This window comes from Phalaenopsis equestris, unplaced genomic scaffold (genome assembly GCF_001263595.1).
Source record: "Phalaenopsis equestris unplaced genomic scaffold, ASM126359v1 Scaffold000765, whole genome shotgun sequence".
Taxonomy (NCBI): Eukaryota; Viridiplantae; Streptophyta; class Magnoliopsida; order Asparagales; family Orchidaceae; genus Phalaenopsis; species Phalaenopsis equestris.
This window is the reverse complement of record NW_018165205.1, coordinates 239,663-256,043: the sequence shown is the minus strand read 5'-3', so window position 1 is coordinate 256,043 and position 16,381 is coordinate 239,663. Positions and strand designations below refer to the sequence as shown.

The 16,381-nt window shown below is 41.8% G+C and overlaps 1 protein-coding gene across 1 annotated transcript in view; it reads left to right on the top strand.

Moving 5' to 3' along the window:
- Positions 1-15,665, top strand: part of LOC110031088 (protein-ribulosamine 3-kinase, chloroplastic) — a 32,985-nt gene extending 17,320 nt beyond the window's left edge. Inside the window, exons 7-9 of the mRNA XM_020734129.1 lie at positions 8,118-8,258; positions 9,219-9,295; positions 15,334-15,665. Of these exons, the coding sequence (XP_020589788.1) occupies positions 8,118-8,258; positions 9,219-9,295; positions 15,334-15,474 (359 nt within the window). The 3' untranslated portion in view covers positions 15,475-15,665. The remainder of the gene's footprint in view (positions 1-8,117; positions 8,259-9,218; positions 9,296-15,333) is intronic.
- The last annotated feature ends 716 nt before the right edge of the window (positions 15,666-16,381 follow it).

The following is a 16,381-nucleotide window of genomic DNA, read 5'->3' as shown; positions in this document are numbered from 1 at the left end:
GGGAATTGCCCTTATAGGGAGCTTTTCCGCACCCAGCTTAAAATAAACCCTATTTAATTCTTCTGTATTAAATAGGGGAACTTGTCGGCAAATAAAACGGTTTCGCAGACCCAAACGGATGTCATATCTTTCTTAGTTTATTTGATCGAGCCTCACCCTCAAGTCTTGTGTTTATCCCTCGGGGTAGATACAGGATTTGAGGTTGAGTGCTCTTTCATTTAAACTATGGAAAGTATGAGGTCAGTTTGATTTCATATTTTTCTAAAATTATATATATATATATGTAAATTAAAAAGTCCTTCCGAAGCGGGCAACGGGATTTCGATTCCGGCGACCGACAGCTTCTTACGGGCGACCCCCAAACATCCAAAACTCTCTTTCCTTTCCCCTTTTTTTTAAGCGCCGACAGATCTCAAATTGGGCTTTCAAAATCTTGAAAGTTGATTTCTCTCATGGTGTCATTTTTCATCAAAATTAGTAGATAATTATTAAATAGAGCTTGTGACTTCAAAAATCCGCGCCTGCATTGTACATTGAAAATGTACCAGCACGAATCGCAACGACATCGCACGGGTAACTGAAGATGTGACATAATCTGAAGAATCCAACAAATTAAAACTGTCCGGTCGTGCCCATCACCCTCCATCTCGGGTAGATCAGGAAGAAGAAACGAACTTTTCAACTTTATAGGGTGATTCGCGGGGACTTTCGGTGAGTAGTCGTCCGGTCTTATTGTCACCCGTCCTAACGGCCACTCGGCCTAATGACGATCGGACGACCGTATCCATGGGTCTCATGGGTGATATTCATGTATAAACGAAAATACCCCCGCCGTATCCAAGTATTATAGGTGTACAATGTGTAAATGTACAAAGACCTATTCTTATAAACAGAAGATCCATTTCATGAATAAAGGTTATACAAATTTATTGTTCTTTACTATGCTATTGCTCTCTGTCTCTCTCTCTCATTCCCTAGCGCTCTATTCCTTAGGTAGGTCTCCCAGACAGGTTCGAATTCATCATTCTAAAAGCTGCAGTAAGTGTGGAACCATGCCATCAACAAGAAGGGGAGCAGAACGATTTTTGAGGAAGGGGGTTAACCAAAGAGCGGTGGCCAACATCGAACCCCTACGAGATGACATGGAGGAACGTATGCAAAGAGGAATGCAATGCCGGAGATGAGGACTCAAATTATGGATCAAGTGACGGGCCAAATCGCTGAGGTCTTAAGGGTCGTCGTGGCCTTGGAAAGAAACTATGCCTCACAAGAGCAAAATTGGTCGTAGGAGGTGGTGTCGGTGCACTATGGCAGAAGGGCGAACCACGATCCCGAGGGGGTCGGCGACTTGCAGTACCAAGATAGCACCGGATCCGCACAAGCGGAAAGACAACACGTGCGTACTGAAGCCCCGCGCCAGCCGAAGAACGCTTTCTCCATCCAAATTTCTGGAGTGAAGCCCTCGGAAAAGTTCAAATTGCTGAACTTGGAAGCTTCAAGGGACGATCAGACCCAAATGACCACATCACCGCATTTGAATTGACCGTGTGCCTACTCAATATCTCGGACGTGTTCAAGTGATGTTTGTTTTTCACCACTTTGAGGTCATCGCCGTTGAAGTGGTTCCACGTGCTTCCAATCGAGAGCAACAACAACTTTATTGATTGTAAGAGGTTGTTCTTGGTGCAGTTCGCTAGTGCCCGATAGCCCACGAAGAGCGTGTAGTCCCAGTGGTAACTCAGATAGGGTGAGCACGAGTCTGTGTGCGTTCATCACACGTTTCATAGGGAAATATTGGAGGAGAAAGACCTCAAAGTCGACTCCGTCATAACCGCCTTGGAGCAAGCATTGAGGTTCGAAAGATTTCCCCATGACCTCAGTATCAATGAACCCTAGGATTTAGCTGAGTTATTGGAAAGAGCCAACAAGCATATGCTAGCGGAGGAGAGTACTCCCAAACATGCATATGCTAGCATAGCCAACAAGCATATGCTAGCGGAGGATGTCACCCGTAAAAAATGGGCTGCCTCGGACGGTGGGTCGAAACTATGGGAAGAATGTAGACCGCCCATTCAACGTCGTTTCGAAGACGACCGGTCCTCACACAATGGCGGTAGGATTGGACGATACGACCGACATGGCGACCAAGCAAGGAATCAAGTCCCGCGATCACACAATACTATGAAAGACCGACGCTACGATATGAGCAGCTGTATGAAGATTATTATGGCTTGTTGGCTACCCCTCTGAGGGTATTGATGGTAGAAATCGTGGACGCCATCCATGAAAAATAATATTTCAAGGAGCTTGTGCCAATGAGAGTCGAAGGTATTCTCCGAGACGCAAGGAAGTATTGTAAATACCACTGGGATCACAACCACGACACAGAGGAGTGTAGGCACCTCCAGAGTTTGATTGAGGTGTTGATCAAAGCGGGAAAACTAAAGGAGTTTGCGGCTTAGAGACACTCGAGTCAGAGACAAGGGAAAGTGTCGGCACTGGAGGCCCCACCCAGGCCTGGATGAATGTCGTCCACGTTGCCGAGGTATCTCAACGATCCTTGGAGGAACAGGCGCCCCTCAGCGGGACTTCTAGAAGTTGTCTGATGTTACAGTTAACTTGTCTGAAAAATTTCTTTTCTCTTTCATCCGCTTTTGACCCTTCGCATAAAAAGTCTTAGTTGAAAATTATTTTCACTTTGTCCTCAATTCAAAGCTTTTATCCAGTATTCTACTAAAATTGTGTACAAATGCCACACTAATTGAAAAATAAAAACTTTGAGGTCAGAAAAGAGCCTGAGGAAATGCTGAAGATTGCCAGCTGCGGTGCCATGTACGCTCAGCTGAATGCATATCAAAGACCGAAAGATCGTGGTGTCAGGGATCACCTGATCCGACCTGGGGAATGAAGACAATCTGTCGTGGCCCAAGATCGCCCAGCTGAGCACATATTAAAAAAACGGCAGATCGTGGCACTAAGATCGCCCAGTTTGACTCGGGGAATGAAGACATCCAGCCATGGCGCCAAGATCGCATGAATGAGAGCATATCAAAGATTGGCATATCATGGCACCAAGTGCACACAGTCTGACTTGATGACTGAAGACAGCCAGTCATGGCGCCAAGATCGCCGACTGAACGCATATCAAAGGTCGATAGACAGTGGGGAGAAGATCGTCAGATCCAACCCGAGAAATGAAGATAGCCAGCTATGGCGCTAAGATCGCCCGGCTGAGCGCATATCAACAACCGACAGACCGTGGTGCCAAGATTGCCCGGTCCGACCCGGGGAATGAAGGTATTCAACTGTGGCGCCAAGATCATTCGACTGAGTGCATATTAAAGATCGACAAACTGACGCACCAAGATCACTCAACTGAGCGCATATCAAAGACCAATTGATTGTTGCGCCAAGATCGTCTGGTCCGACCAATGGAATGAAGATAGCCAGTCGGGGCTCCAAGATCATCCGACTGAGGGCATATCAAAGACTGCCAACTCATGTCCACAAGATCGCCCGATCTGACTCGTGGAATGGAAACGACCGTCCGTAGTGCCAAGAATGGTCCATCTAGTTAAATCCCTGGAGGCAGCTCCCAACCAAACATCGAAAAGCACCTTTAAGAAAAAGGCGTGAATCACCCCGCCGCAGAGCCTAGGCAATAATTTTAGTTGAAGAGGCAATGAGACCCCCACAAACCTACAAACAAAAAGGTATAAAGATACAAATCAAAGACAATCAAACCACTTCATATCATTCCAAAAGAAATTTGCAATCACAAAATTGTTGTGTTTACAAAACATTGGCTATACAAAACATTCAAAAAAGAAATAATAATAAACAAGGATTACATTTTCCAAAAGAAGAGCTTAAACTTAGGAGGTGCTGGAAGAACCCCGCTCATTTTTAGCATGCCAGTCGTACCAAGATGACCCTTCAGAACTAGAAAATACGGCTGCAAACTTTCGGAAGTCAAGACTTTACATTGACCAAGCCCGAGTGAACGAATCGATTGATCGTTGTCGAACTCCCAATACGAAGTTGTTCGTTAGGAAGCTTCATCTGCATGGGATGGGACAGAAGCAAGGAGAAAAACTCTTCCTCGGTCTTCATAGTTACCATTCGTTCTCTTAAATTATGATTTTCTTCACGACGAATGGAAACAATTTGGAAACTGGTGAAAGTTCCTCTGCCGCCGCAACAAGCTTTTCATTGGCTAACTAGGCTTGCCTCTCCGCCTCTTTAGCCAGCCCAACTGAGACCTCGGCTTGCTTCATGGCGGCAACCCGCTCAGTCTCGGTGAGGTCCCAAGCCATCAATTGAAGATGAGAGGCCTCCCATGCTTTCAGATGGCATCGATCAACCTTCTTAAATAATTTAGGCAGCTCCAACTCACATAAAAACCTTGCGAATGCCGATGACCAGATGGCCTCCAAAAGTGAAGAGGGGTAGTTTTTGGCATATGGAGAGTTGGAGTACCACGCAATCGATCGATCGATAGTAGTAAAGCGACCATCAGATGAATTCCGAATTTTCACCCTAGGGACCTGCGAAAGAATCTAGCCCGAAGGAAAACCCCTCCTTTCTTTCATTGGCAAAGGAGGCAAGGGGGTGGATTCTGTGAGTGGCTCTTTACCTTCACGACACCGGGTCACAGAGGTTCTCCCTTTGGAATCCATCTCGGGCCCAGTCTTCCCAAGAGTCATCGACAGGCTGGTGTCAAAGAAACAAGGTTCCTCGACTAGTAGAAGATATCTTTCTCCTTACCCCTCCTACGGAGCCTCTCTCGTTTGAATTTCTTCTGGATAACCCGGACGATCCCCCAGCTCTTCGCCAGCCGGAAAGAGCTGCACCCATGAGATAAGTGTTATAGTTAGCAAAAACCTTACGCCTCCTAGCGGAAATGGTCACTTTCCCGAGTGAGACCCTTTAGAACGCAACCGCGATAACAAAAGTGTTAAGAACAAACTCCTCACTGCTGGGCCAATTTCTCTACCCACTACCATTGCTAGTCCTTTTGTCGACGTCACTCCTTGCAAAATTTCATCAGCCTTCCTCTTAGCCAACCTCCGCGGCCGCCTCCTTTGACCACAAGACCTCCGCGACATCAGATGCAGCCGACAACTCCGTCGTCATCTGACCCGATGCTTTCGAAAACATAACTCGCCTTATGGTTTCCGGGTTGGTGTATCGGGGAACCGAAAGCAATCGGCCCTCGATGTCAAACCTCTCGATCCGAAGGAGTTTAGTGCCCTTCCGCTTCCGATAAGAGACGCCAGACGGAACCTTTCAAATCCCCCATCCCTCCACACAAGAGGCAATGAAGAACTTGCATTTCCAATCTCGAGACTGTTGTTCCAGGCCGACAAATTGGAACCTACCAGTTGTTCCAAATTGGGCAGTCATACGACTCCACACGAAACGAGAAAACGTGGTTAAATGCATCGACGAACCAAGAAACGCCTTGTCGCCGACGGAAGATAATGTAGGTCATAATTATCTCCATGGAGTTTGGTTTAATTTGCGCGGGAATAGTCCCATACCAGTTTAAAATAGATCAGAGTTTGAAACACAAAAGCAGCCGCAACTTGGAGCGGAACTGGTCTCGATACATAACATAATCTTCACCAAACCTATCGGCCACGCTTTCATCTGGGCGGGCTGTCCACAGCTTAATGGTATGGTGAAAAGAAAGTTTTTCAATAGTAGCGACATCCAATTGTGATAGAATGGAACATTTAGTAGCAAACACCTGATCGTAGGTCTTCTTCGGGGCCATATGAGTGATAGAGAATTGAGTAACAACGAGTCGAAGATAAAAGATGAATTAAAGAGACGAAAATGGAAAGTCAGAAGGTGTACTCTTGGGTCCCTCGACGCCCATTTATAGGAATCTAACGAGAGATGAAATGCCGAACACGAAAATCAAGAAAGATGTCTTGTCAAACACAAACACTTAGATTTGCAAAAACAATCTACTATTAAAAAAATCATGATTGCACGAAGATTTAGTCTGAAAGGAAATATTTCACCAGTTGATCCTCTGCCGCCTAAGTTTAGCTAACCTCCTAAATAAATACTGACCACCGAGCTTAAATTGATTCATCCAATCAGCCTCAGATCTGACTTTCAAGACAAACACGTCCTCCCAAAACCCGACAAATCTCGCAATGAAGACCAGCTGCTTCCTCGCTCATCTCCTCTAGCACGTATTGCAAATTCCCTCCCTGACGGGCCAAAATTGTCTCTATTTTCAACAGACGACATGCCAGAGCCCTCGGGGACAACCAACTGTCCTCAAGGGCCTCATCCCGAATCACGTCAGGTCTGGCCAAACAACTAACCACATCCACATCACCGCCAACTAGCCCCTTTGGAGCCGACACTGTCCGTGAGATTGGATCACCGTCACTAGCGTCGGCCGACAATTGTCCAATGCAAGAGTCCTCGTCTATTGAAAGAAAAATCATCAACAGGCACAGGCTAAGGGGGAAGAAAGGAAAAAGAGAATAGTTTTATCCAGGATCCGATTCGCTTCGTACCACGTTGCTCCGTCCGCATCACAGAATGGGAAATCGTCTGCAGACACCATCCCATCGGACGGAGGGGCATCCACTCTGACTTGTTGAGTATCAAGCAAGATAGGGATATCCAAAACAGTGGCTAAAGGTGAGCTTCAAAGGGTAATCTCATTAGCTGATCAACAGCTGAACTCCCTACTCCTCACCAGCAAAAATATGTATAAAAATGTGTCTAAAAACACTATGTATTATAGGTGTATCACTTGACGGTGAGCTCAATTAAATAAACTAAAAAATGTATGACATCCGTTTGGGACATCACAGAATGGGAAATCGCCTGCCGACACCATCCCATCGGGCGGAGGGGCATCCACTCTGACTTGTTGAGTATCAAGCAAGATAGGGATATCCAAAACAGTGGCTAAAGGTGAGCTTCAAAGGGGAATCTCATTAGCGGATCAACAACTGAACTTCCTACGCCTCACCAGCATTGGGCTCCCCCCCTCCCCTCCCAAAATATACTGCGGACTGAATCAGAGGACCCTTTCACCCTCGCCTCCTTAGTTGGTTTTGATTTTCTGGCCAATTTCGTTCTCAATGGTTTGCCCTCGGGTCAGCACAATCTAACCCCGAGAGCAACTAGCATCCTAGCCTAACCAACGAGTTTTAGCAAGGAGTCAGATCCCTCCTTCATAATAAAGTTGCGAACAACGAACAAAGATCTCGAAGGGAAACAAATTTGGGATGAAGAGCATGCTTTCACCCCCTCTTTCATTGCCTAATATATATAATACTAAGTGACACAGAAACCTAGGGAGTCTATTTATGTTGTTAATAAATATATGTTGCTATGAGAGTTGTCTTACATTTAAAAATAACTTCCTTGTCCTTGTTGCAGTTGTCACTATTAAGGAATAAGAAAATCGAGAATTTAACATATACGTCGAAAATGTGCCAGCACAAATCACGAAGACATCGCATAGGTAACTGAAGAAGTGACGTGGCCTTGTGGGGCCTACAATGGGTTATCTAAGGGTTTCATGATTGATCGACCAGTTTCCTCCTTGCATCGTGAAAACAGTGCATTTCAGACAGATAAGGGAGGATTCGCCCCTGAAGAATCCAATTAATTAAATCCGTCCGGTCGAGCCCATCACCCTCTAGCTCGGGTAGATTAGGAAGAAGAAACGACCCCTTCAACTTCAGGGTTGATGGCGGGACTTTTGGTGAGTAGTCACCCGACCTTATTGTCACTTGGCCACGGAGCCACCAGGTGTAGTGGCCACTCAGCCTAATGACAACCAAACGACCGTATCTGTGGGTCTCATGGGTGATATTCATGTATAGAATAAAATACCGCCGCCGTATCTAAACATTCTAGGGGTATAATATGTAAATGTACAAAGATTTTTTTTCTATAAATAGGGGGTCCATTTCAGAAATAAATGTTACATAAATTTACTGTTCTTTACTTTGCTATTGCTCTCTCTCTCTCTCATCCCTAGCTCTCTATTTCTTAGGCAGGTCTCCCAGACATATTAGGATTCAACATTACTTATTTTGCATTCAATGAACTTTTTGGATTTTAAATTGCAGGTCAACAATTAATCAAGAAAATGAAGCCGCTTTTTGAAGGCATTGTTATTGAACCCTGCTTACTCCATGGGGACCTTTGGAGTGGGAATATAAGCTCTGATAAGAATGGAGAGCCTGTCATTTTAGATCCAGCATGTTACTGTAAGTTTGGGTTCAGTATGTCTTCTCTTTTGCTGATAATTTGCTTACAATGCCATGTAAACTTAATTCGCAGATAAAAAATATTTTTAGTAGTTGTTTCTTAGCTGGTGTTTGCAATTCTAAATTATTCTAAATACAATGTAAAATGAAATAATGTTTTTGTAATACTTCACTAGTGTTTGTCTGTTTGTGAAAAAAAATTAAAGTTTACTTTTTGTGCATGGTTTTTTGTCAAGTATTTCAAATAATTGCGACTGCAAGCAAGCAGTAATAAAGGTTGGTCGTTGGTTAGTGGTGGTGGTGGTGGAGGATGATTAATAGCAGGGGGCGATTTGGAGTTTTTGCTTCACATAAGTTGTATTTGAAACTAGCCTAAATCTGGTGAATTTCGAATATATTGAAAATAAATTAGAGAGAATTCCAAATACATTTGAATTTTCTGACTAAACACTAGAAATTATAAAAGTCAAGCATTTAATTTACATTGTGCCAGGAATACTTGCAACCAAACAGCCCTTTGGATGAAATGATTGGCGTAACATCTATTGCATATATGATGATTGAAAGTAGATTTAGATGATTTGGATGTCTGTAACAACTGGTAGAAAATATTGCTGTTGCATGTGTAGATAATATGCCTATTGCATGTGTAGATAAAATTGTTATTAGAGAATTAGGAAGAATAAGCAGTAGACCGTAGTTGACATGGATAAAAGTTGTTTAAAATGATTTGTGAAGAATTTATTTTACACCTCAAATATTGCAGTAGTAATGAATGCAAAATGGGGATTTAAAAAAGCTGATCCCAAACAGTTAGGATAAAGCTAATGATTATGACAATTGAAAAAATAAACTTCACAGTTTTATATACTTTTTCGTCAATGTAATAGATTACTATGTGAAGACTAGAACTGAACAAATTCTCTCCTACTTCTGACGTTTTAATGTTCAAATTAACAGATGGACACAACGAAGCTGAATTTGGAATGTCATGGTGTGCTGGATTTGGTGGATCATTTTACAGTTCTTACTTTGAGGTATTATTTTCTCTTATTATAAATAATTTGCTTCTTTGCTTATTTGGAAGGGATCTTATTTGGATTGAACATCGATTCTTTGTCTAAAGTCTAAATTGTTGAACCACACTGGAAATTTTTTTTTGCTTTCACATCCAGTTCTCTCAAACTTGACTATCCTTATAGTTAGATGTTCAATACCTCTACTCATAGGGGTGTCAAAATTTCCCTTGATATGATAACCCAAAAAGATCTTTTTATTTTTTATTTTGTATTGACCAGATTAACTTTCAAATTAGGTTTTGATCTAGAATCGTAGATTGTTTAACTCTTCGGTTGTATTCGAGTTGACACATCAATTCAAAACTATATCGAAATTGACCCATTAACCTGAAATTCAATGGGACGACATACAATCGGGTTGAAGGTTGGTTGGGTTCTGATTAGAGTTTTTTATGCATATAATTAACTATTTTGATTCGGGTCTATTTCAGGTCAGACATAAAACCAACCCGTTAATCCAAATTGACACCCTACCTTTAGGTGAAACCTCAAAAAGCAATTTTTGCAAATAATATCGTTGGAAATTGTTGAGATTTATATTTAGTTTAGAGTTCTAATTGTAAATAGGAGATATAGAGGCCCTATATAAGCCCAAATGGTTAATGAATAGAACAAGTCAAAAGCAATTATTTTTTTATGGTATCAGAGTTAAACTTAGTCGTTGTTGCTCTCTGCAAGTTGGGATCAGGTCGGAACTCCCATTTTTCTCTTACGCTTCGTCCTAGAGAAGCGGTATCGATTAAAGCTAATTGGGAAGGCAACAACGGGATTGCAACGTGATTCTGACGATCCAGTCGCGATAAGAGTTAGTTGGGAAGGCATCGACCGGATTGCGGCTTTACTAAGGCGTCCAATTGCGATTAGAGCTAGCCGGAAAGGCACTGAAGGGATTGCGGCGTGGACTCTATCGATACAGTCGCAATTACAGCTAATTGGGAAGGCACCAACGGGATTGCGCGTTACTCTAGCGATCCAGTTGCGATTAGAGCTAGCTGGGAAGGCACCAAAGGGATTGCGGCGTGGAATTTGTTGATACAATCGTGATTACAACTAACTAGGAAGGCACCTTGCGTCCTGTCTCTTAGCTACATAGTCACGATTACAGTTAACTGGGAAGGCAACAACGAGATCGCGGTGTTCTGACCTGGAAGGCAGCAATGGAATTGCCACCTACATACACGAATGATCAAATTCAAGCGTGATCTAATCTTGTGATTGAGGATGTCAAGAGATGGAGATAGTGTAGGTGGTTAATTTTTGGATCCTGTGGAGAAGATAATCCTGAAGTTTTGAAGATCTTGATCGGGCTCATGCAGGGTGCTAAAGTCTCGGCAGGAGCCACTACCTCAACACATTCTTTGAAGCAGGTGAAGCTAGATCTCCCTCCTGTAGATCTAAAGCTTGATGGACCGACCACATATTTGAGTTTGTCGCGTCGAATCGAGACTATTCTGGTAGGGAAGAGACTAGAGGGATATCTGACGGGAGTCAAGGCTGAGCCAAAGGGTGACTTTGCATAGGGGAACGAATGGAGGACCACACGTGCCTTACTTTACACTTGACTTCTCAACTCGATGGTTCCATTGATTGCCTCATCACTAGATGACATTCGAAAGGTGAAGGACATCTGATCAAAGCTGAAGAGGACCTATGCTGGGATTGATAAGCACATGAAGGTGTTTCAGATTCCACGTAAAATAGAGGTAGTGGTATAAGGTAATAGATCGATTCAATAGCACTCCATAGAGCTGGAGCGACTATGATTAAATCTTGATCACTTCTCACCTATGTTGAGTTGTGGTGATCTGGATTTCAAGTTTGGGAAGATCTTTACATAGATGAGGATTATGCAGTTTCTAACTAATCTGATAAGAGGAGATCAGTCCTGGCCTAGACGAAGACCCCTTCACTAGATGAGGCCATCATCGTAATGATACAGGAGGAGAATCGCATGAGGCTGCACTCTTAGCCTAGTGGACTTTCAGGTATGCGATTTGCTTTGGCTGCCTCAAGCTTAGGCATGACAGGTGATCAAGGGGAGACTCATAGGTGCTACAACTGTGGAGAAGTGGGACACCTGAGCAAGGCCTTTCCAAAGCCACCTAAGGAGAGAGAGATAGGTGGATGTGGACAGTTTAGAGGTTGTGGTCGTAGTTGCGGAGGCCAAAGAGGTGGAAGAGGAGGCTATCGAGCAAGTCTGATGGTTGTAAAGAATGAGAGTGAGAGATAGGGGTGGTCTTTACCGATAAGGATCATGAGTTATTGAAGATGTTGAAGATGAAGCAGAGCGGCAGTTGGTGTGACTAAGGTTGCATTCACCTTATCGTCATTCAAGGGAAACATTGATATTTATGCTCACTCGGCCAAAGGTGCTCGTAATACACTGTTGTTGCATTTATGTCCACCATAAGAACACCATAATGGATAGTATATTTTGATACATCTCGACAGGTGGCAGGTAATGCTAGGGAGTTCTCTTTCTATACTAATCTAGTTGGTCCAAGAAGCATTTAGACTACTGATGGTACAACACAGCCTGTGGTTGGTAAGGGTATGATGAGGGGTACCGATTATATGATTTTGTCCAATGTTTTGCATGTTTCTTCCTTTACAGTGAGTTTTTTATCCATTAGTGTCATTATTTTTCAATTAAAATGTATTGTTTCATTTCATATTCTTTAGGCTATCTTTCAAGAAATGAGAACTGGTCGAAGACTTGAGACTGACACGTGGCATAACAGACTCAGGTACTTGGATAGAAAGGGGATGGACTCGACTCTGACATCCATGGTATAGAGTGCTAGAGTAGGAGGATCTGAAAGGAGTGGAGGATTTGATGTTGCTACATCACATACGCATGAGACACTCTTTGTTTAGTCTGTTGTGTCATTTGTATTTGTCTTTGTTTGAAAAGGGAAATAAATAAAATATTTTGTGAGATGCTTGTGAGTTTTGGTAACCATACCAGGAGCTCTTATGTGAATTCTGGTAAGGGTTCTTGTGTTTTTGATTTGATGCATTCAGATTTATGAGAACCTTGATTTAAAACTTCGATGAATAGTTATAAATATTTTGTGACGTTCATTAATTTTTTTTTCTCGTGTTACTTGACTATATTTGATGAGGAACAAAAGTGTTGTGCTTCTTGCTTTAAAGACTTTTACAGAGCAATTCAAACTCATACAATGTAGTAGTGAAGGTATTGAAGTCTGATAATGAGACAACGTATATCAACAAGACATTTGAGGAGTATTTGTCAGCCCAAAGAACACAACATCAAACCACATGTCCATATATACGGACACAAAATAGAGTAACAGAGAGGGAGAGCAAACCTTCTAGAGGTAGCCCGAAGTATGATGATCTCAATGAATGATGCAAAACACTTGTGGGGGCAAATAGTTTCGACAACCACTCAATTGATTAACAACATGCTCTCAAGAGTGTTGGAATGACAATCTCATTATGAGTTGTTGAAAGAAGATAATGATAGGATCCATCCATTGAAGGTATTTGGTTGTGTATGTTTTGTGAAGAACAATAGACCATCAATAGGAAAGTTGGATCCTAGAGCTTTGAAATGTTTTTTTGTGGGTTATTTTGCTACTCAGAAGTGATATGTTTGTTGGAGCCTAATAGAGAAGAGGCTCTTTGTGAGTATGGATTTGAAATTTTAAGAAATCCAATCTTATTATTCCTTGAAGGCGACCTCACCCTTTGGTGACTTGCCAGATACTGGAGGTATGAGGCGAGAAGGGGAGAGTAGTGATGTTGAGAGATTGGTATGTGGGAACGATGCCTTGTCCCGTTGTGTGGGAAGAATTTGCTGAGGAAGAGCTTTACAATGAGAAAAATGAACCTGAGAAAGAGTCGAACAATGAGAAAAATGAGCCCAAAAGTGGTGAGATTCAAGCTCAATGGGAGCTGAGAGTGTATACAAGGAGGCAAAATGAGAGAACAATGTTCGTCGTTCCAGTAAATCCCTTGTCCCGATCTATCCCAACTCCTGATATACTTTCACCATCCACCTCAGAATTAGATTACATAGGTGATATGATTCCTCTTCTTTCTCCTCCCGCTCCCATGACTTTAAGGAGGACCTTTCGCAGTATACACGTCATTTTCTTGATCATTGTTCTTCTGATCGTTTTGGCTTCTCGCATGACATTGCTCAGTTTATCTCATACTCTAACATATCACCTGTATACGGAGCATTCATTGTATCTTTGAACACTGTCTCTATGCCCAAGTGTTGATAGATAGCTCAGGAGGATCCAAAGTGGAAGACTGCATGTTGGAGTAACTTGGTGTTTTTGAGAAGAATAAGACGTGAGAGCTTGCGTTGCTATCCAAAGGGAAAAAAGGCAGTCGAGTGTAAATGGGACTTCATTGTGAAGTAGATCTCAGAAGGAAAAATGGATTGCAACAAAACACAATTGATAGCGAAAAAATGAGACATTAATTATGGTGAGACATTTGCATCAGTGAAGAAGATGAGCACAATCAAGGCTTTTATCTCTCTGGCTGTGAATGGTGGATGGAGATTACATCAACTGAATGTGAATAATGTGTTTCTTTATGGGGATCTACTGGAGGTGGTGTACATGGAGATACCCCCAGGCTTCAATACAAATCAAACAATGGGCAAGGTATATAGAGTGAGGAAGCCACTGTATAGTTTGAAACAGACTCTTCGAGCTTGGTTTGACAGGTTCAAGAGGGCAATGACAGACATGTGCTATCAATAGATCAATGTCGACCACACAGTGTTCGTTCGACGAAACAGTGGTCACACCACTATACTTGCTGTACATGTGGATGATGAATGAGAGATTGCGCTGCAAAAGACAAGATTGAGCAAATAGTTTGAGATGAAGGACCTGGGATAACTTAGATACTTTCTTGGGATGGAGATGACTCGTGGAGCAGAGAGGATTGTCCTTTTTTAGAGAAAGTATGTGCTAGATTTGCTCATCGAGGCAGGCATGTTGGGATGTAAGCCTGTAGTTTCACAAATTAATCAGAAGGGAAAGTTGAGTGCAGAGGCAGGAAAGCCAATTGATTGCAAAAGATATCAAGCGTTTGTAGGTTGTCTTATCTGTCCGAGTCACATTCGTCCTGACATATCATTTGTAGTAAGCATGGTGAGTTGCTATATGCATAATTCGAGAAAGGGCCACTTGAATGTTGCGCATTAGATTTTGAGGCATCTAAAAAGTGCACCAGGGAAGGGGTTGTTCTTTAGGAAAATGAACATGTGGACATTGGGAGTATTGTGACTCTGACTCGGCAAGTTGCGCTAATGACAGGAGGTCCACATCTGGATATTGCATGTTTGTAGGGGCAACTTTGTCTCTTGGAATAGTAAGAAACAGTTGGTAGTAGCGAGTTCAACAACAGAGGCAAAATATGGGGCTATGGCCTTAGGAGTTGTTGAGATGACGTGGTTGAAAACCTTATTGGTAGAGCTCAAGGTGGACCAATGAGATCAAATGAAGTTGTGGTGTGACAATAAGTCAGCAACCAACATTGTCAACAACTCGGTGCAGCACAATAGAACCAAACATATAGAGATTGATAGATTCTTTGTCAAGGAAAAGCTGAATTACGGACAACTTAAGCTACGTCATGTAGCCACTGAAGAGCAAGTGACTGACTGTCTCACAAAAAGGACTTAGCTCATTCTATCTGTCCAAGTCATGTGACAAAATGAACTTAGTGGATATCTTTTGCCCATCTTGATGGTTTTGCCCATCTTGATGGTGAGTGTTGAGATTTATATCTAATTTAGAGTCCTAATTGTAAATAGGAAATATACAAAAAGTTTAGGGATTTATTTGTAAAATATTGTAAGGCCCTATATAAGCCCAAGCCGTTAATAAATAGAACAAATTTTTCAAAAGCAATTTCCTCTTTAGACATTTTAGAAAACCACACCTGTGCAATATTTTACCAGATTCACTTTTTTGAATCGGGATATTGTCTCCGCCATGCAGGTGATGCCAAAACAGGCTGGTTTCGAGAACAGGAGGGACATTTACATGCTCTATCATTATCTGAATCACTACAATCTTTTTGGCTACGGATACAGGTCATCAGCTATGTCCATAATCGACAGCTATCTAAGGATTCTGTAAGCCTGAATTTATTTTGAGTTTGCTTATAACCACTTCATGAAATTGAGATTTTAAGTATGAATTAGGCTTTTTGTGTATAATATTTTCATGCTCATTCTTCTGTTAATTTATTTGGCGCATGGAAAATTGGTAAATTTGAATGAATGAAGATTCAGTGTGATAGAATGCTCAACAAATAGGCTTGTAAACTGTTGTATAGATATTTCACTTTTAAGAAGTTAGTTCTAAAAGCATTGTTTTTACTAATATTAAAGATTTGAGTGTTATGTTTTTAGGTGTTAGATATACAAATACATAAAATAGTGCGGTATGTACGTAAATTCTCCAATATATAAATGCAGAACTGCTTGTAGGGATACAGAGGCTACAAATTATTTGTAGTGCGCTCTACGTGCTGTTTGGAGGGGTTCGGTGAGGGGTTAATAGATGTTTCTCAAGTATTCTAGAGGTTATTTAATTTTGTTCTGTATGTGTTTAAATGAGAATCTCTTTCCCAACATAAATAATACAATTTGTGCCCATTTTAGATTGGTTGCAATCTTCTGTAAATGCAGCAATAGTTTGGTGAAAGTCTTTTGTCCTATTTTTGGTGTTATAAATTTTTTCGGGGGCATCTACATATATGCCACTAAATTCTTATGAATTTGCATATCTAACACCTAAAATTCACTTTTTACATTTATAACATACAAATCTTTCATATCATATAAAAAATATCGTCATTTTAACTTTTACCAAGTGAAGTATATCTTTTTCATACTCATTAATTTGTTAAGTATGAATTAGGCTTTTTGTGTATGAATTAGATTCCAAGATTTTTTATGTGGAAAAATCTTGGCCACGAAGACTGTAGTTGGAAATTATAACAACAGTAGTTGGTCACAAAAACCGTAGTTAGTTGCTATAT